This window comes from Balaenoptera musculus, chromosome 18, assembly GCF_009873245.2.
Source record: "Balaenoptera musculus isolate JJ_BM4_2016_0621 chromosome 18, mBalMus1.pri.v3, whole genome shotgun sequence".
Taxonomy (NCBI): domain Eukaryota; kingdom Metazoa; phylum Chordata; class Mammalia; order Artiodactyla; family Balaenopteridae; genus Balaenoptera; species Balaenoptera musculus.
In genome coordinates, this window is record NC_045802.1 from 18169271 (window position 1) to 18191323 (window position 22053).

Here is a 22053-nt window from a genome sequence, read left to right on the forward strand (position 1 = left end):
GGAGACTCCCCCCACCCCCCCCCACCCAAAGAAGCAGGGGAACAAAGCACGAACCGTGGATCCGTTTCTAATTTTCTAGCCTACGGGGAGAGAGGTGCGCCTCCCAGGAAGCCCCGCCCCCTCCCTCTCAATAGGGCGCAAAGTACCAACTCCGGGGAAGCTCCTCCCACCCCACCCCGCCCCGAGGTGGCCTTGGGGGCGGAGTCTCGCGCCCAGGCGCTCAGAGCGCAGCGCGCAGAAAGCCGCGCGCTTAGGGTTCCCGGCATTCTCCTGGTTCTGTCAAGGCCGGGAGAATTAGCCCCGCCGAAGAATGGCATGCTGGGAACTGTAGTTTCCTGCCGCAGCTCCGCGTCTCGGGGGCAGTAAAAGCGGCTAAATCTGGCTCCATTGCTGGCGCATGACTTGCAGCTCCGAGGGGTTGTGGGGGAGTCCTTGCTGGGGGGCGGGGGTTGGCGGGGGTCATCCCGAGAACCAGCGGGCACATCCAGCCGGCTAGCATCCAGGCCGGAGGCCGCCTGCGTCACGTGACTCAATGCTCTCCAGGCGCCGGCGGTTCCTCAGCGCAGTTCCCGCCCCGCCCCTCCCGTCTGTCCGCCTGAGCCTCCCCCGGCGCTGCTGCCACCTCGCGCTCGGAGGCGTCACGGAACGTGCTCTCCTCTCCCCCTCCCCCTCCCTTCCCTCCGGCCCTCCCCCACCTCCCCCTCCCGCGCCGAGACTCGCCGCCGCAGCCGCCGGAGTAGCCGCCGCCGGAGCAGCGCGCAGCCATGGCCGAGAACCCCGGCTTGGAGAACCACCGCATCAAGAGCTTTAAGAATAAGGGCCGAGATGTAGAGGTGAGTGTGCTTCCGCGGCTGGGGCCCGCCCGGCTCGCCCGCCTGGCCGCGCCGGCCCCGAGGCGGCAGGGAGGGGCGGGGGGCCGGCGCCGGGCTGGTTCTTGCCGGCTCGCGGTGGGTCGGAGTTGGCCGCCGCCTCTCGTCATCGCGGCTAGGGGCTGGGCGGAGCGGGCGGCGGGACGCGGGCCGGGCTGCAGCCGCCCCCCGGAGCTGCCGGCGCAGAGACCTGGAAATACCGGGGTTTTCGGCCCCGTCACGCGGGCGCGGCCTGCTGTCGGCGAGAAAGAGGTGTGGAGCTGAGGCGGGGTCCGCGGGCCGGGGCCTCGGGGGCCGGGGATGCTGCCGCCCGGATCTGTCGACCGCCCCACCGAGGGGGCGGCCGCGGCTCACGCCCGCTCCCCATACAGCCTTCCGCCCGGCGCAGCCCCCTCAGTGCCTCCCGCGCTGCCGCACATGGAGCCTCGACTCTGCCGGTCCCCGCGCCTACCTTCTGCGAGCCGGGCCCAGGCGGGCGGTGGCGGCCCGCAGAGGGGGGTGGGGACCAGCCGGGTAACTGACTTGTCGGCGGGTGGTGGATGGGGGAGGGTAGGATGCGCCAGGACCGTTTTCTAATATTCCGGTGCGGTTCTCTGGAGCAGTCGTGCTGAGCTTTTCCAGCTCATACTCTCCTTACCGCTGGCATTTGGAGCAAGCTGAAGGTGGACAATAGTTTACCATCTATTGTGTGGAGGCTTTGGAAGAGACGTTGTTCCCGACCTCCGCTCACAGGATCTGTTTTCTTAGCCTTTTCTTGTAGTGGGAGTGTGCACAGGGTGATCATTTCTTTGACACGTTTTACTGTAATAAATTGGATACATAACGTTCACACGGCCTTGTATATATCTCTTGCTCCAAACTGGTCGAATTTCCAAATGATTGCAAAACTGTAAACATTCATCGTGGTCACTCAGTTTGTTGCTACTCAGCATGTTGCCATTGTCTCATTAAGGTGACATTAGCAGGTACTATTTGCAAACTCGGCTTATCCAGGCAGCGCTAGAGGTCTCTCTGCAGCTACCAAAAGCAGTGTAGTTTAATGCACAAACTTCACTGGGACTCTCACCTCTGGATTTGTTAGGGGGAAAGTGTTTCAAGTCCACAGCCTCCTCTTCTAATACTAGGTGACATGATTTGCAGTTTTGTCATTCTTGCTAAGGGGCCATTGTGACTAAGAAGTGTGCATTTTATCCTGTCCTAAAGAGAGAAGGTGGTGAGGGAAAATAATGCCAGTCAGCGTTGTTTTGTAGCAAAATAGAGAAAACACAGGCCATTTTTTGGAGCTACAAAATTACATACCAATTAGGAAATACTGTGGAATTCCCATTTGATTGAGACAAATAAAGTTCATCTATCTATGTCCTGGTCATGGTTAAATTTCTTTTGTGAGAAATATTGATACTTATAAGCAAAAGTGAAACCTAGGAATAGCAACAAGAAATTTTGGAACTGCTTCTTGTTATTGGTCCACTTGACAATAGGAGTTAATTTTGAACTTTGCCCATCAGTAATTGTTCTTGAAACTTACCCCGATTATAAAGCAAAAGTTAATGTAGTTTGAAAAAATACCTGTATTGTTCGTACAGAAGAACTAATTAACATTCTTTTCTCTCTTGGATACTGGTACAAGTTTTTGTCTTATTTTTTGCCCCTACTGTGTTCTGGCAGCTCAGTGATACTTAGTAAGGACTTCCGCACATAATAGGCACACAGTAAATATCTGCTGATAATCAGAATGTGACCAGTGACTTCTGGATGCATGCTTGCTAAGCCTTTCAGCCTGAAAATATTGGTGACATTACAATTCCCAGGATGCAGGAGGGTAACTAAGGCATGAAATAGCAGACATGCAAATGGTAGTTCCATGTGTCAGACACTATACTAAGAGCTTCATGATACCTCTTTTAATCCTGTGACAACTTTATGAGCTAGGTGTAGCATTATCCACACTTTACAGGAGGAAAGTACTTTAGATGAGGAAACTCAAGACTGTGTGTACAGCCTGCACAAGGTCATGGAGTGGGTATGAGCATTCATTCATTAATTGTCTATTGGCTATCTAACATTGTTCAGTCTGTACCTCAAGGAGTTTACCTTTACAGTTCAGTAGGAGTGTAGGAAAGTAAACTGATAATTACAATGCAGTACATCAGTAAGTGTATTCTGAGAATGCATGAGAAGATCCTGACTTGGAGCTGAGCAGTCAAGGGAGATGTTCTGGTTGATTCCTAGTGGATGAATGGGAGTGAGCTGATCCTGGATGAAAGAAAGTTGGCCTGGCAGAGGGAGAGAGCAAGGAAGGGGCATTCCAGACATCAGGGAGTGGTAATTGAAGAGTCCTGAGAATGTAGGACTCTTCAGTTACTGCTGAGAGAGAGGGATACTAGAAATGTGACTAAAGGATGAACTGGGGTCAAATCTAATCAAGTGACTTTATTGTAGAATTTGGTATAACTGAGACTAGACACCATATCTAGTTTAGTCTTATCCATTTTAGAAACTATATTACACTAGAAACTTATGTTGCAGCTTAGCTCTGTGACTGAATAGTAGTGATTATCAGGCTATTTCCAAAACAGTGAGATGTACTTTGATGAGATAACATTCCTGCTTTTTCACACATAGGATAGGTAAAAGATAAAACATATTGTAAATTATATAGCCAGCTGATACACAAATAAGATGCTAGGCGCAAGAATAAAATACATATTTTCTAAAGAAAATAAAAGTGTGGAGTTACGCTAGGGAATTGTGAGTAGGGAGAGGGTTCAGGAAGAAAGTAGTTTCATAGTCATTCAGTTGGGAATAGCTTCATAGAAGAAAGGTTGGTGAATTTTATAGAAAGTATGGACTAAACTTGAACAGGGCACGTGAGAAATTAGTGAATAAAGATCCAGGTGAAAAAGAAGAGATTAGATTAAGGAGTGAAGAGGTGAGACTTCCAGGTGGCTTGTGGTGGTCTGAGAATATTTTTGTGGCAAGGAGTTGCTTGGAAACTTCTTGATATAGAGATCTGAAGGAATTTATTCTAGAGTAGAGTTAGGAGGTGTAACATGATTACAGGAATGGAAAAAGGTGACTGACAGTAATATCTAGAATTAATTCTGGAGGAATGGTTCTGTTATCCCATATGTAAGGAGGAATTTTCCAAAAAATTAAGATCGGGGATGGTCCTAACATGGAATGAGGATTTGAACTTCCTCCTCTTCCGTTGTTCTCTTCCTCTCATGTGTGAAGCTCACAGGAGAGAAAGGGGATAACGCTATCCTGAGGTTTATAGATGGAGGTAGGGGAGGGAGTAATTATCATGGATAGCAGTTCAAGGCTTGGGTAGGGTGAATGGATTTTGTAGCTACAACTAGGAAATACATAGTTCCATTTAGTAAATACTTAAAAATCCAACATGCAGGTAACTGCCATCCAGGTCAAGTTTTTCTTGCTCCTGTACACTTCAAAGATATGACATTTTCATCAGTGACAACTATTCAATTATTTGAAAATTCTTAACACTTACTGAATGTTTACAGTCAACCTGTACCAAGTACTTTATATGGATTAGTTATCTAGTCTTCACAGTCCTATAAAGTATGTATGTGTTATTATCCACATTTACTTCCAAGGAAACTTGAAGCCTGCAGTTCTTAAGTTACTAGCCCCAAGTCCTAGGGTGGTTTAAGTGGCAGAGCCTAGACTTAAAGTGAAGCAGCATGACACTAAAGCCAGAACTCTTGCTCACTGTGCTTTACTGTCTCTTCACTGAGTGGAGCCGAAGACTTGACTTGTATGGATGCCCATCTGAAGGTTAATTACTGGGGAAAATATTTAATAAATCTTGACTGTATCAGGGAAATTCCTATTTTGATATTTTAAAACCTTGCAAATAAAAACTTTTGACATCCTATTTATCATTTGATTTATATACCTTCTATTTTTTCACTTTTGCAAAGTTTCCTTATTAGTAAGAAGCCAGTTCATTGGTTTCACTGAAAAATAAGAACCCATATCTTTGGCCTTAACACTTAAACTTTAGGCTTCAATTGCTAATACTAGGGATAAATAAATATCTTCTCATTTGTAAATTCATCTAACACTACCAAACTTGCTTCTCTCTCTGGAACCTCTGTTGGTAAGAGATACTACCTAACTGTTCGAGCTTCAAACCTTATCCTTGACTTTGACTCCCTTCTTCCCTTCCTTCACTTTTCTGTGCTGGTCATCTGATGAGCCCTCATATTTTTACCTTTGTTACCAACCTTACCACTCTGCTCTAGTTTAGGCCCCTATCACTGTCACCTATACAGGTGTGATAGTGCACCTGGTTTCCCTGTATCTTCCCTCCCCAGTGAACTTATGGATTGATCTTTCTGAAATCTTTTTGTGTTACTTTCCTGGCAAATCATCCCATTGCGTTCAGGATAAAATTAAAAGTCCTTAGCATGCCCCACATAATTTCATAAAAAGGTCTGCCTTTTCTACCTCACCTACCGCTTTTCCTTATATTTCCTATATGATAAAGTACTTGAGATGGAGCTGTAACCAGTACGTTTCCTTTCCATGCCTTTATATTTGCTGTTCTCCTGAATGCCTTCTTTTGCTATCTGTTTGGTGGGGCTCACGCTGGCAAACTCTTTCTTCACTCATACTCCTTCATATATCTCTGGAACACCAAGATTGCAGTTCTGCCATACCATGTCATTATAGTTCAAAAAAACCTTCAGAAATTCTCCACAGGGCCTTTCCTGACTAATAACATACTTAGTACAATCAGTCCCTATTTTTTTCCTTCTCTCTGTGCTTTTTTCTAAGTGAGTTTTCCTTTACCTCTTTGGCATAGATTGCTGTGATGTACAACAAATTCTGTGTGTGTATTGCAGCTGTTAAAGTATGTGGTCTCTGTCAAGAAGCCCACTGATGGTAGGGACCTTGGGTCATTTAGTGACCAGTATATAAAATTTAATAAATACTCTTTAAGAGAGACTAGATAATGTACTTGGGAGTGAAAGGTACAGTATTATTCTAAAATATTAATAATTTCTTTTGTTATTGACTTTATAGTATTGATACTGTTGCCTACAACCCTCCTTTGGCAATCTGTTCTGCTGTAATGTATTTCTGTAACATAAACTAATTCTTGCTTGAATGATAAAGAGGAATGATGTTAGTTCATGCAGAATTCATGTTGGTTGATATTTGATTTTTACCAGCACATTAACTGTTTAGCCCTCCCAAGTAGCAGCAGTTGAACACAAGTAGTTGAAGTACAGAAACAGTTGAAAATAGCAAGCCCAGGAGTATGCCTCTTGGCTCCAATTAACCATATGTTCTGTCTTAAAGGTGCTTATTGCTCCAACTGTCTTGATATATTTCCCTCTTTCTTCCTAATTTTGCAGAACATGAAGTTTTTCAGGAATCTATACGTCATATAGCAGGTACACTATAATTATCTTTTCTCAAATTCACTATCTGGACATATAATCTTTCCTGGTCCTCCTGCCTCACTGATTACTCTTTTTTGGTTGGCTTTGCTGGCTCTTCTTTCTACCCATTGATTATAGGCATGCCTTGGGATTCTGTCCACAACTCACTTCTCTGTTGGCTTTTTCTTGCCCACATTAGCAGTTCCCTTAGTTTTAACGGTCATTTCAGTGTGGGGAACTTAAATCTGTTTTAATCATCTGCTGGAAATTAATCACATGAGCATCACATCAGCTTCTCAATCTCGAAGTGTTTAAAGCCTTTGTTTTTTCTTTTTTCTGTTTATGGCATCATCACTCTCACTGTGACCTGAACTTGAAATTTGAGAGGCTTCTTGGACTCCTTCCTCATCTTCCACATTCAGTCAGATGCCAGTCATGTAGCTTGAATCTCTGTGCTGTCTCTGGATTTGGGCCCTGCCTCTCTATTCCACTGCCTCCAGCCTACTTTCAGCCTTATTACTTATCATCTAGCAGTTTAAAAGTTGCCTCCAAAGTGGTGTTCTTCCTCCAGTTCATGAGATTTTTTTAGTAAGCCTGATACCTGGTTATTTTTCCAGGTTCTGTGTCCGTCCCCCACGCCCCATCCCCACACCTTTAAGCTCTAGCAACACTGAACTTCTTATATGCTTATACATAATCTGGAATCCGGCCCTCCCCTGCTTGCCAGTTCTGTTTCTATTCTCAGGGCTATCCTGCTGACTGGAATATCCTTCCCTGCCTCCTGTTGCCTGGTTAATTCCTGCCCCTCTTAAATACTCACCTCTGGATTTAGCTCTTCTGAGAAATCTTTCTGAATCTCCCCTCACCGCCCCCCGCCCCAGGTTGTTAGGAACCTTTCTTCCCTCATTGTGGTTAGATAATATATTTTTATTATGTCTTATCTGTTTCTCCTATATGTACCTCCATTACCTAGTTCTTAGTACAGTGGCTAGAACAAAATAAGCACTAAAATATTTCTTAAATAAGTACCTTCATTGTAAGTACCACCAGCACAATAATTTTCCTAAAATATGCTTTTTAACTGAAACTTCTACTCTTTCAGTGCCTTTTTTTTTTTTTTTTTTACTGCTTCCCAGATCAAGTCCAAACTTTTTATTATGATAGGTAAAATACTGGGAGATTAAGACACATTCATGGGGAAATAATTTTTAAAATTCTCTTATACGTCAGTCATGACAATTTACTCCCGAAGACTTACATACTTCTCTAAAAAATGAGAGTGCATTCTTAAATAAATACCACATCACCCTGACACAATTAATCATTTCCTAATGACAGCTAATGTAATCCACATTTAAATTTCCCCAGTTGTCCTTTAATTTTTTTTTTTTTTTAACATTTGGTTGTTAGAACCATGATTACACAAGATCTGATCACATTTGGTTATGTTAAGTCTCCTTTAAGAGACTCCTCCCACCATCGTTTTTTTTTTAACATCTTTATTGGAGTATAATTGCTTTACATTGTTGTGTTAGTTTCTGCTGTATAACAAAGTGAATCAGCTATATGTATACATATATCCCCATATCCCCTCCCTCTTGCGTCTCCCTCCCACCCTCTCTATCCCACCCCTCTAGGTGGTCACAAAGCACCGAGCTGATCTCCCTGTGCTATGCAGCTGCTTCCCACTAGCTATCTATTTTACATTTGGTAGTATTTATAAGTCCATGCCACTCTCTCACTTCGTCCCAGCTTACCCTTCCCCCTCCCCGTGTCCTCAAGTCCATCCTCTATGTCTGTGTCTTTATTCCTGTCCTGCCCCTAGGTTCATGAGAACCTTTTTTGTTTTTTTTTAGATTCCATATATATGAGTTAGCATACGGTATTTGTTTTCCTCTTTCTGACTTTCTTCACTCTGTATGACAGACTCTAGGTCCATCCACCTCACTACAAATAACTTAATTTCGTTTCTTTTTATGGCTGAGTAATATTCCATTGTATATATGTGCCACATCTTCTTTATCCATTCATCTGTTGATGGGCACCTAGGTTGCTTCCATGTCCTGGCTATTGTAAATAGTGCTGCAGTGAACATTGTGGTACATGACTCTTTTTGAATTATGGTTTTCTCAGGGTACATGCCCAGTAGTGGGATTGCTGGGTCATATGGTAGTTCTATTTTTAGTTTTTTAAGGAACCTCCCTACTGTTCTCCATAGTGGCTGTATCAGTTTACATTCCCACCAAAAGTGCAAGAGGGTTCCCTTTTTTCCACACCCTCTACAGCATTTATTGTTTGTAGATTTTTTTTGAATTTTATTTTATTTAGTTTTTTATACAGCAGATTCTTATTAGTTATCTGTTTTATACATATTAGTGCATACATGTCAATCCCAATCTTCCAATTCATCCCACCACCACCACCACCCCCAACCCCTGCCACTTTCCCCACTTGGTGTCCATACGTTTGTTCTCTACATCTGTGTCTCTATTTCTGCCCTGCAAACCAGTTCATCTGTACCATTTTCTAGGTTGTTTGTAGATTTTTTGATGATGGCCATTCTGACTGGTGTGAGGTGATTGTAGTTTTGTTTTGCATTTCTCTAATGATAAGTGATGTTGAACATCCTTTCATGTGTTTGTTGGCAGTCTGTATATCTTCTTTGGAGAAATGTCTATTTAGATTTTCTGCCCATTTTTGGATTGGGTTGTTTGTTTTTTTGATATTGAGCTGCATAAGCTGCTTGTATGTTTTGCAGATTAATCTTTTGTCGGTTGCTTTGTTTGCAAGTATTTTCTCCCATTCTGAGGGTTGTCTTTTCATCTTGTTTATGGTTTCCTTTGCTGTACAAAAGCTTTTAAGTTTCATTAGGTCCCATTTGTTTATTTTTGTTTTTATTTCCATTTCTCTAGGACCACCATGTTTTTTATTGTGGTAAAATATACATAATATAAAATTTACCATTTTAACCATTTTAAGTGTACTGTTCTGTGGCATTAAATACATGCACATCATTGTGTAACCATTCCCACTATCTGTCTCCAGAACTTTTTCGCCTTCCCCAACTGAAACTCTGTCCCCATTAAACTAACTACATTTCCACTCTCCCCAGCCCCTGGCAACCTCTCTTCTTTCTGTCTTTATGAATTTGACTCTTCTAGGAACATCACGTAAGTAGAATCATACAGTGTTTTCTCCTTTTGTGACTGACTTATTTCATTTAGCATAATATCTTCAAGGTTCATCCATGTTGCAGTATGTGTCAAAATTTCTTTCCTTTTTATGACTGAATAATATTCCGTTGTATGGATATACCACATTTTGCTTATCCATTTATCCACTGATGGATCCTTGGGTTGCTTCTACCTTTCTGCTGTTTTTCCCCACCATTTTAAAAATGCCATTAATTTGGTGAAGAAGAAATCGGGTCAGTTTCCTTATATTAAGTCAAACCACATGAAATTGCCATTTTTGAGGTTCAAAGCAGCCAAATATCACCAGTTTCATATGGTTCAACCTATCAGACTGTCCTAATTACTGGATATGTCTTTCTCTTTGTGGTGTTGCTTAACTTGTTCCTCCTATTTTTTACGACCCTCTGAATTTTCTGTAAACTGGAGGTTAGTTTGAAAGGCTTAATTATCTTTAGTTTAAGTATTTTTGATTTAAAAACACCTTCAGTTGGTGATGCTGTGTGCTTCAGAATACATCCCAATAGTGACGTTAGACTGATCAGGCGGTTCAGATGATCAAGAGTAGTTTAATGTCATGATGTCAGAGTTATCATATTTGGTGAAATGAATTTTAGTTGTTTGGGTGAAATATGATAAAGACTTGAATAACATTTGAAGTGAAAAAGTCACCTGACTTCTTGGGATCCAGTAAAGGAGTTAGAAAATGTATCTAGAAAATCTAACTTCAAAGTCAGTGATATTCTCTTTCCATGACTGACAGCATTCCTAAGTTGACTTTTTGTTTTCTGAGCATAAGGTTTGGCTATATTCTCATTTCCAAGTCTCTATTCCATTACCTTCAAAGTAGAGCAGTATTAAATATGTAAGGAGGATGTAGCTATACTTTGTCCTTTTGCCATTAAGAAAAAATTTGTCGCAGCTTAGGATACGAACATTAACAATTAAAACATGGTAAAATGAATCATGACTATATTAACTTGGAATTAATCATTCTGAACTGTTGAGTTTTCTGGGTTATAAGTTTATTTGTTTACATACCAAATTTTCTTTTATTTTGAAAAGCCAGTATTTCTAAAAATGTCCTATGCATGTCTCTGCCTTCTTAAGTAGAATATAATTTAGTTATTTTCTTGGTTCTTGAGAATCACCATTATGCATATGGCTATTACTTTTTGCTCTTATATAAGTGATGCCTTCAAGTTCTTAGATTTGTTAGAATTTTGGCCTTAATTTCTGTGCTTATGGAGTTTTTGCTCTTCATAATTTTTTTTGCCTGTCATTCCCTTACTCTTAGTCTGTCAGCTTTTTCTTTGACACTGTCAGCATGTTTATCTGTAGTAGCTCCTTTCTTCCCTTTTAGTTTGTTGCTTCATATACAGTTTATATCCTAGTGACTTAGATAACAGATTTATTAAACACTTATGTAGCATTTGCTATGTGCCAGGGAGGCATTGTTAATTCCAAAGACTGTAAATATGAATAATGCTGTCCTTGCTCTAGGGAAGTTCAGTTTGGTGGGAGAGACCGATATCTAAGCATATGCTTAATGTGCAGTATGATAAGTTCTGTGATATAGGTACATAATTTGCAAAGTACTATGAGAGCATGTAGAAAGGGAGTGACTATATCTGGGGAAACTGAGTAAGGTTACACAGAACATCACCCTTGAGCTAGGTCTTGAAGGAGGAGTTTGCTAAGACAGAAAGAAAAATAACATGAATAACAGTGACTAAATCATGGAGTGTTGAAAGCATGGCATGTTCAAGCAACAGTTGATACGATGATCTTATATCTGTTCCCCTTTCTTTTGGAAACAGCATTCTGATCTCACCTTTGGAAGCTACTCTTCTTCCATTGGATACCTCTTGGTGGAGTTTTTAATCTAAATGCTCCTGCTTTTTTTGGTTAATTAAAGTGCTTCACTTTTTCTGGATAGTACAAAATAGACCAATCAGATGCTGTCCCCTGGCATTTAAATCTTGAGTGAGCTGATACTGGGACCTAAGTGATTCATCCTGACAGAAGTACTGTGAAGAAATCTTCCATTAATTCCTGCCACCTAGATCTTTGGAGTTGCTTTCATCCTGATTTTTTCATAGATCTGATTCTTTAGCTTTTCCTTTGGTTCTTTGAATTGTGCTATATTTTTCCAGTAATTCTCCTGTCTCCCCGCTTCCCCTTGTATCTTAAATTAACTCAAATCTGTTTTTTATTGTTTGCAACATATCTCTAATTTAAGGTGATGACTGTCCTTGTTTGGTTAGGACTGAGGGAGTTCTCAGGACACAGGACTTTTCAGTGTTCAGACCAAGAAAGTCCTGGGCAAACCTTAACAGATTGGGTACTCTAACTGAAACAGTTCGGAGTAAGGATAACAAGTTTTGGGAGCCAAACCTTGTTCAAATGGAAATATTCAGTATGCAGCTGAAAATAATGTGTGCAGAACTAGCTTGCTTCAGTTATTTTACTCAGAAGTTATCTGAATTCTGAACTAAGTGTGAGGGATAAAACAATGAAAATAATGATAATCAATGATTATCAATATCAATAATCAATGATTGTTGAGCACTTACTATGTACAAGGTACTCTGCTTATAAGAATAATCTTAAATAATCCTCACAAAATTGCCATTATACAGATGAAGAAAATGAGTTAAGTAATTTGCTTAACAATTTATTGACTAGAGATGTATTAATACGTCTTTTGTTACCCTAACTTTATCGACCGGAGATGTACCAATACCTTTTTAGAGAGTGACACAATTAACATCACCATGCAGAGTTTTTAGAACTTAAAATTGATCAAGGGTTCATTATACAACTTAATGATTGTCGTTATCATTCACATTTTGCTCCGTTAGGTTTTTGTTCCAACCTTGTGTATATTATAAATGCAGTGTACCATAAAATTTTCAAAAATGATGCATCGTGAAATTTTGAGTGAAGAAGAATTTTTCAGGTGAATTTTATGCAGGTACTTTCTCTGATCGTCCGAGCAACATATATACTGGTGTCTCAGAAGATGATAGTTCTTCAGAGTATAGTTCTGATTCAGACAATGTGAATATTAGACCAAAAAAAGACAAAAAACCTTAGCGATTGATTCTGATATGGAAAGTGAAAATGAAACTCACGGTACTGGAGAATGCTCCTTTGCTTCTACAGAAGAGTGGATTGAAGACAACATTTCACGAAAATTAGAAGACTTTATAGGCGTGTCAGATGTAACTATTGAATGTAATAACCTGCAAAGTGTTAGTGAAATAACAGAATTAATTTTTGGTAATGACTTTGTTGAGTTGGTCACTTCCCAAACAAACATGTATCACCAACAGAATGAAAAATCATATAAAAAGTATAATAAGGCTTTACAATGAACTGATGTAACCAATAGTGAAATGAAGAAGTTTCTTGGATTAATAATTTTGATAGAGACAGATAAAGTCACACTGGAAAGAATATTGGTCGACTGATCCCTTACTTGAAACACCTATCTTTCCAAAGATTATGACGAGAAGAAGGTTCAAACAAATAATGACATTTCTTCACTTTAACGATAACTCGGAAACTCCACTTCCTGCAGGCAGAATTTCAAAAGTTAAACCTCTTTTGGATTATTTTCTACCAAAATTTCAGTCGATTTATATACCCAAACGAGAGCAGTCACTTGAGGAGGCAATGATAAAGTGGAGAGGATGACTCAGATTCAAAGCCTGTAATACTGGAAAACTTACAAAATGTGGAATTTTGGTCAGGATGGTTAGCGAAAGTGAAACTGGATATATATGCAACCTTGAGATTTACACAGGTGAAGGAAAGAAACTGCAAGAAAAACAGTATTATCAGTCCTACAACCTTATCTTGGTTCATGGCACCATATTTACCAAGACAGTTATTACAATAGTATGTCCACATCTGAAATATTGTTGAAAAATAACATCAGAGTTTGTAGACTATAAAAGAGAATTGTGGTCTACCAAACCAGTTAAAGGAGAAATCTAAAAATCCACAGTGGGGAGAAATGACATTCTTACGGAAGGGAGAAGTGATTCTTCTTATATGGAAAGATGAGGCTAGTCCGCATGGTGACAACTATTCCTGACGCCTCCGTAGCATCTACAGGAAAGGAAGACAGGAGGACTGGCCATCAGATAACTAAGCCCACTTCTCTATTAGAGTATAATAAACGTATGAAAGGAATTGATCAATCTGATCAATATCTGGCAAACTTCAGTATCCTCCAGAAAACTCGAAAGTGGTATAAGAAAGTGGGTTTCTGTCTGAGTAATTGTGGTTTATTCAGTGCGTTTAAAATTTATTGTAGCCTTAATGCACAGAATAAAGTGACTTACAAGCAATTTTTGTTAGCAATAGCTAGAGAATGGGTAACTGACCATTCTGGTGCATGTAGTGGTAGTCCCGCACCTGGTCCTTCTTGTGGCATTTCTAAAAGAACCCCCCACTGGGACTTCTCTGGTGGTGCAGTGGATGGGACTCCGTGCTCCCAATGCAGGGGACCTGGGTTCGATCCCTGGTCAGGGAACTAGATCCCATATGCATGCTGCAACTAAGTTCACATGCCGCAACTAAGGAGCCCTGGAGCCACGACTACTTAGTTATTTCTTTGGTAGTAAATCTTGGGTGGGTCTGGAAGTAAGAGACAGCATCATATGCTCTGGGGAACTAAATTCATTCAGTATTTATTACAGGTGGAGTGCTTAGAAAGTTGGAAAAGATAGGCTGGGGCCAGATTGTGAACAAGCTGTACCGTGGGGAAATTTTTAAATCGGGAAGTGGGTTTTGTGCATTGAGAACTATTGCTTTGGTTGTACTTAGGAGATAGATTGGTGAGGGTGGGAAGAGAGCTTGGGAGGAACAGTTGGAAAACTCTCAGGGGTCTTAGAGATGGATGGTCTGACTAATAGCACTGGCATTGGGGGCCAAAGGCAGGAAGTTATCAGAACTATTTACTTGGTATGTTTTACCTTCTAGAACAGAGGTTAGCAAACTTTCTCTGTAAAGAGCCATAATATTTTAGGCTTTGAGGGCTATACTGTTTATGTCACAACTGTTCAACTCTGCTGTGAGCATGAAAGCAGCAAAAGACAATAGGGAAACAAAGCTTATTTACAAAATCAAGTGGAGGGCTGGATTTGGCTCACAGGCCCTATTTTGCCTACCCCTGTTCTAGGATGATGTGACCAGTGGTGAAGGTTTGGAAAACAGTTTAAACAGTGATTAGAGCGTTTAAGAGAATATAGATAAGGGCTCGTAGGGGTAATAAGAAAAGAGGACTAGGAGGAAAGAACCCCAGGAACCACATCATTTTAGAGAACTAGTGAGTGCCACTGAAGAATGAGTCTGTAGGAAGCTTACAGCAAAGAGCGCATCAGAACTTTAGGGGAGGAACTTCCCTGGTGGTGCAGTGGTTGCGAGTCCGCCTGCCAATGCAGGGGACACGGGTTCGATCCCTGGTCCGGGAAGATCCCACATGCTGCGGAGCAGCTAAGCCTGGCACCACGACTACTGAGCCTGCGCGCCTAGAGCCCGTGCTCCGCAACAAGAGAAGCCACCACAGTGAGAAACCTGCGCACCACAACGAAGAGAGCCCCCTGCTCGCCGCAAGTAGAGAAAGCCCGCGCGCAGCAATGAAGACCCAATGCAGCCCAAAAATAATAGTAATAATAAAATTAAAGAAAATAAAATAAAATTTAAAAAAGAACTTTAGAGGAGAAGAGTTTCCTGAAAAAGGGATAACAGTTGCAGCATTAAATGCTGCAGAGGAGAGGTATGATGAGGACCTGAAATAAGCCGTTCATTGTGGTTGGGGGCTGGTGATTAAATGGAAAACTCAGAGAGTGGTGGAGGCTGGGAGCTAGGTTATAATAGGGTGAGGAGTGAGTCGGAGTTGAGGTAGTAGATGGAACCAGTCAGTAGAAACTCAGTGTAAAAATTTGGTACTTATGGGAAGGAGGGACCACAGGTTAGCTTGAGGAGGAAGTATGCTTAAAAGAATTATTTTTGTTGTTTCTCAGTTGTTGAGAAGTATGGGATTGACTACTGTTTGTGAAGAAACTGGAGCAAAAGAGACTTAAGGACCTGGCTAGAAAAGGAATAAATGATTGAGCCTGGAATACTGGGGAGCTGTTACGGATGTGAAGTAAGAGACATATGTTGTGGTTAGGTTTTGAAGGGGCCTCAGTTGGAAAGGACTTGGAAGAAATAGAGATAGAAGTATGGATAGGCTGCAGTAGGGTAGGGAAACTGGAACAGATTATGCCTGATGACCTCTATTTTCTCTGACAAAGTTATCTCCAGAGAATAAAGAGTCTAAGAGAGGTAATACTTGAAGAAAAGGTGTTTGGGGGAATGCAAAGTATCTAGGAATGAAGGCCTAGCTGAGATAAGTACAGTCATCCCTTGGTATTGGTGGGGAATTGGTTCCAGGAGCCCCCTTGGATACCAAAATCTGTGGATGCTCAAGTCCCTTTAAAAATGGTGTATGTAATACAATGAATACAGCTGGCCCTTAGAATCCAAGCAGACTGACAGTACTATAGTGTTATTTTGGTAATGGTTATGAACAGTTTTCAGTTCATTGCATCAGATTTAGCTGTGAAAGCATCATGGATTATAGTTAGAATTGTTAAGCCAAATATAAAGTGTAGAAATCATACTCACTTGAATCATTAAAAAATTGAACTAGCAAGATGCAGAACTTTAGTCCAGACCCTTTTTCTCACAGATGGTGGAAACCGAGAGCGTAGAGAAATAATGAATATTGTCCACTCACCTAGTTGATAACCAGGTTTTCTGATTCTAGTACTTGGGTAACACAGTACACTTAAAAAGAAAAGCAATATTTTAGAAAACTTTGAAACATACAGTAGTAGAATAATACATGGAACTCCTGTATACCATTTTAAAACAGTTATAATTTTTGACCAGACTTGTTTCATTTCTATTCCTGCCCACTATTACCCTTCCCTGGAATATTTTGAAGCAAATTCCAGATATCCTGTTTTATATATCAATATTTTAGCATGTATGTCTAAAAGGTAAGTCTGATTCTGACGCCAATTCTAGTGTGTGGATTTTTTTCCCCACGCCAAGCAATTCTCCGACACCAGCTGGGTTTCCTACAGTTCAGCTAAATTCTGATGCCACCTACCTGGAGATGGCATCAGATTCCATGGGTTAAGGGTTCAGTCCTACAAGACTGCTCCCCACCCCCCACCCCTGCCTGCCTTTGATCAACTGGCCATAAACCTCCTTGTGTTGGGTTACTTTGGCTCACAGAACCCAGAGAAACATTTTGCTTACTAGATTATCAGTTTATTGTGAAAAGATACAACTCAGAAACAGCCAAATGGAAGAGGTGCATAGGGCAAGGTATGGGGGAAAGGAGCGGACCTTTCATGTTCTCTCAGAGCGCACCAGTCTCCAGCATCTCCGCGTGTTCACCAACCTGGAAGCTGTCTAGACACTGACCTTCCGAGTTTTTATGGAGGCATGATTGATTAAATCGTGGGCCATTGGTGGTGGAACTCAATCTCTAGCCCCTCTGCCCTCCCCCGAGTTTGGGGGGTGGGGCTAAAAGTTCCAACCCTCTCATCACAGGTCTGGCATCCAGCCCCCAACCTTAGGTTACCTGAGGTGATCCCAGAGTTGCCTCATTAACATAACAAAAGACACCTTCACTGTGCTCTACACTTAGGAAATCCCAAGAGTTTTAGGAGCTCTGTACCAGGAACAGTGGACAAAGACCAACTGTATATTTCATATTATAAATCACAATATCATAGTTAGACATATGATATTATTATACTTAAACAAAAAACCCAGACCAGTAATTGTCATGTCATTAAATACCCAGTTAAAAACACACTTTTGATATGAAATTTCAAAGTAAAAATACCCACTATTATACCGCACATTTTTAGACCAAAAGGAACCTTCTTGGTCAGTTGTTTGGGGTTGCGATGTGACATAGGAAATTAATAAATAATATTTTTAATAATTTTTTCCTCTCTCCAACTAAGAGAAGTAAAAGAATAATCCTGTCTCTCTCAAAATAGTTGATGATAACAGGTAGTTAATTTGTAACTTCCAAAGATGGTATACAAATTATTATAGAATGAGGAGACTTTATAGAAATAAAGCCTTTTTGAAATGAAGATGACTCTAATAAATGTTATACATTGTAAGAAAGATGTTAAAACACTTTTTGTCTCTGAAACAGCTTGATATATTCCAGTTTATTATACCTTGACTGTAAAAAAACACACAACAAAAAGTTTTCTTATTAAATGTAGAAGCGTTAAATTATAGAGAGACAAAGTGGGGCAGCAGTGAATTTGTGTTGTAGACCCTTCCTTTGTTGAAATAGTGTATACTCTTTCTTTGCATTCCCTATCTTAGAATTGCGAAGGTAAATATCCAGTTTTCCAAACATCTTTGTGATGTTTTCAGAGGGTATTCAGGTAGACACTGTAGTCATTTTTCTTTATTTAAGATAACAGTAGAGAGGCAGAGGTAGAAAGCTGAACAGAGTATGGAGGAAGGTAGCTGGACAGACATGGAAATAATTAGATTGTGTAGTACATCTACATGTTCCTCTCAAAATTCAAATGTGGAAGAAAAAAGTAGGTAGCATGAAAAGGATGATCATGTTAACTAAGTATTGGGCTATATATAGATGATAGAGATGCATACATAGATGGTAAACAACCTAGCAGCTAGATGTTACACGATATTAATCTGTGTAGCAGAGAGCCATGGACTATACAGATAGTATCTTTGTAAATTTGAACTAATTTTGTTAATTTGAATCTAGTTCCATGAATATCATATATATGTATCTTGGTTTTGGAATAATGTATAATTAGGTACATTTATTGAGGCTTTTTTTCTTTTTAAACTTTGTAAAAATTTTTCATAACTTTAGCAACTGGTGTTTTAAACAAAAACATAGGAAGTAGAATATTTGGGGAATGGTGCTGCATGACATTAATTAGTGTACTAATTCATATTAGTTAATTATCTATTCACTTCTTAGTTATACTTCTATTTATTCTACTTACTATTAAAAATTAAATATTTTAAAGGGGAAGAGAAGATGAAAATACAAATCATTCTAAATAAGAAAATTTTAACATTCAGATATATTCACAAATTTTGGGGAGAAAGGTTATAAACTGGTAATTCCCAATTAAGGCCCTCATACTGTTTAATGATAAAATGCAGATTTATTCTTGTATGAGAATAAATTCTCGTTGCCTAAAATCCTTCGGTAGGAGTGACAGTCATTTAAAATGCTTCCTTAATCCCCTTGGACAATTTAAAGTTACTGTTATGGACTGTGGCTGGTAGCAGCAGTGTTTTCAGTTTTGTGCTGAATTCTGGGAACATTGTTTTTGATTGGAATAAAGGAATTGATACTTGGATGTTAGAGTTCTATAATGGCTTGACATTTTCTTTTGTTTTCTAAGTTTTGTGAACGTGGGGCTAATGCAAACTAACATTTTTGTGTATCCTTTGAAACTTTGGGAAAGTGGAATATTTGAGAGTGTTGAGCTAAATCAAATTTTGGAATAGAGAGGGAGAAAGTACATGGTCTGTACAATGATTATGGTAAAGTTCAAACAGCATTGTCGGTGAACATGACAACGCAACTTCAGATTTAACATTAGTTGTTCAAACTACCTTTTTTTTGTTATTGTGGAGTAGAGGGAAATAAAAATGAATGAAACAAGATCTCTGCCTTCAAGGGGTATTTAATCTAACAAATAAATACAGCTATAGGTAACTATAAGACAGATTGTGATTGTTTAATAAAAGTAAAGGTGGTTTGGGAACATAGAGGAGGGACTGGCCTTAAAGATTGGACAGAGCTTTATAGTGGAGATGACATGAACTGGGAATGTTTCATGGTTTGAACAAGAATTGTAGGTTAGATATATGTATAGCAGAAACAATTTTTTTATTAAGCTAATTTCTTGATGACAGGGTATCGATGACCTTCCCTCTGGTTTGCTGCAGTGACCCAGAGCATTAGCACGAGGGTCTGTTAGATCAGTGTTTTCTCATCTCATGTGTTGCCCTAGGGGTGGCCAGCCAGGGATCTGGGTGGTGGAGCCCTTGCGGTCTTGTCCCTTAATCTCAGTGTGCAGTACAAATATTTCTGTGTGTGTGTGTGTGTATGTGCGTGCGCTATGATATGAAAGAGGCTGGCAAGCGCTATTTCAGATTACTTCATACTTCTCTTCTGGTAATAAGTTCTTTAGTATATTGTTTAGCTTTTGTGAAAAACAGCTAGAATATTTTCATAATAAGAACACATTCTGGATAAATTGTATTAGATACCAGTGCAGACAGAATCTTCTAGTAAACTAGACATTAGCTCCATGCAGTGAGTAGGGGGCCCTACCAGGTTTTTTAATTCTCAGATTTGTATTTGTGAACATGATGGCATTAAGTGAGGATATGATGTTTGTGGTCATGGCTACACTTTAAATATAATGTGACCAAAATATTCCTCTGTATGCTTTTCTTCTGGTAAACATAGTAGGTACTGGGCCTATTTCTGAGAAAACTATACTCCTCTCAGCAGAACAGGTACTTGGGAGGAAGGGAAGTTGGGCAAATTTGCTTACAGTAGGAACAACCTTGAAAGGAAGTCCAAAGGCCCCTCCCAGCAAGAGGCAGAAAAGGGAGAAGCAGAAGACAAACTTAGTTTATAAGTTCTGAGTTTACGACGCAGAAGAAACCAGGCATCTGGACACCCAGGCCTAGGTGTTACAGGAGTGCCCTAGTTGTGACTGCTGCCAACTGTTGAATTCAGGATATAGCTGTAGATTTTGGGGGCTAGTATGGCTTGAAATACCCTGCTCCCATCTCCCCCCCACCCCCATTGTACTGAAGAGGAGAAATAGGAGTCCCAGCTTTCTTCTATCAGTGAAGGGGACTAAGATGGTGGTAGCAAAGGGATAGTTTTGGTGCTACAGACTTTCGGAATATGGTTACTTTTTGTTTGTTTGTTGTGGTTTTTGTTAGTGAAGTAGAAGATATCTGGTGTCTTGGTATTTTAGGATCTTAAGAAGGACTCAGCACCTTCCTACACTTCTTGTTCAGTTTCTCTGCCTAGTAAACTTCAGTAATGTCATTTTGGCTATATAACAGTACTGTAAATAAAATCACTTTATATAAAATAAATAAGCACAGCATTAAGTGTCATATAAACATTATTGTAAGTTTTATTTATTTATAACACTGTTATGGGTTAGTTATTGACGGCTTATAAATTTTTTGAATTACAGGGAATATTTATCAACTGCTACAGTGGTGATAAGAAACACAGATCCAGTGCACAAAATAGTATTACTAGGAGAAAAAAATTAGACTGTTATTGGTAATTATATATTATAGAAAAGTAAATCTTTGAGGCAGTTTAATTTAGGAAGGGTTTTAAATAATTTGAGTACTTCTCAGTAATGAACTGATTTTAAATTACAGGGGTAATACACATATTGATAATATAAATTCAAAGGAGAAAATGACATATGTCACCCACACCTGCTACCTCTCTTCCTGCAAGTAACAACTGCTTTTAATAAACTTTGCTGAGGTATATTTATCCATTTTAAGTGTTTAGCTTGACGAGTTTTGACAAATAATTACTCCCTTGTAAGCACCATCACAATCAAGATGTAGAATATTTCTGTCCCCCTCAAAAGTTCCCCCATGTCCCTTTTTTTTTTAATTAATTAATTAATTTATTTATTTTTGGCTGCATTGGGTCTTCATTGCTGCACGCCGGCTTTCTCTAGTTGCGTCGAGCGGGGGCTACCCTTAGTTCTGGTGCGCAGGCTTCTCATCGCGGTAGCTTGTTGCAGAGCACGGGCTCTAGGCATGCGGGCTTCAGTAGTTGTGGCGCACGAGCTCAGTTGCTCTGCGGCATGTGGGATCTTCCCGGACCAGGGCTTGAACCCGTGTCTCCTGCATTGGCAGGTGGATTCCTAAACCACTGTGCCACCAAGGAAGCCCCCCCCCCATGTCCCTTTGCAGTCAGTCCTCCTTTTCCCCCAGCTGCAGGCAAATACTAGTTTGCTTTCTGTCATTATAGACAAGTTTGCCTTTTCAACAGTTTTATGTAATGTAATCACAATACATACTCCTTTGTGTCTGGCTTTTTTGTTTGTTTAATATAACATTAATATTGTTTTGTAAATCAAGCTTCTTCTCAAGTGCGACTTAATACTGAGATATTGGGCTGGCCAAAGAGTTCGTTCGTTTTTTTCTGTCCGCTGTTACAGAAAAACCTGAACGAACTTTTTGGCCAGCCCAACATTTTTATATTCCAAAATGCTAAAGGATAGTTTTCCTTCATTTCACACAACACTCCCCAATTCTTCTCTTAACGTCTCTGCCAGATGATCATCAAGTTTCTCCCATCAATGAGGGTCTCACAACCACAAGAGGCACCCATTTTGACAGTTCCAAATGATTTATAGTCCCTTTATGGATAAAACTGATACACAGTCTCTTCGACATAAAATTCCTTCCCCACAACTT

The 22053-nt window shown here is 40.3% G+C and overlaps 1 protein-coding gene across 1 annotated transcript in view; it reads left to right on the forward strand.

Annotated features, from left to right (window-relative positions):
• Positions 1 to 682: 682 nt before the first annotated feature.
• KPNA3 (karyopherin subunit alpha 3) overlaps positions 683 to 22053 on the forward strand; it is an 89869-nt gene continuing 68498 nt past the window's right edge. Inside the window, 1 exon segment of the mRNA XM_036831133.1 lies at positions 683 to 833. Within this exon segment, the coding sequence (XP_036687028.1) occupies positions 765 to 833 (69 nt within the window). The 5' untranslated portion in view covers positions 683 to 764.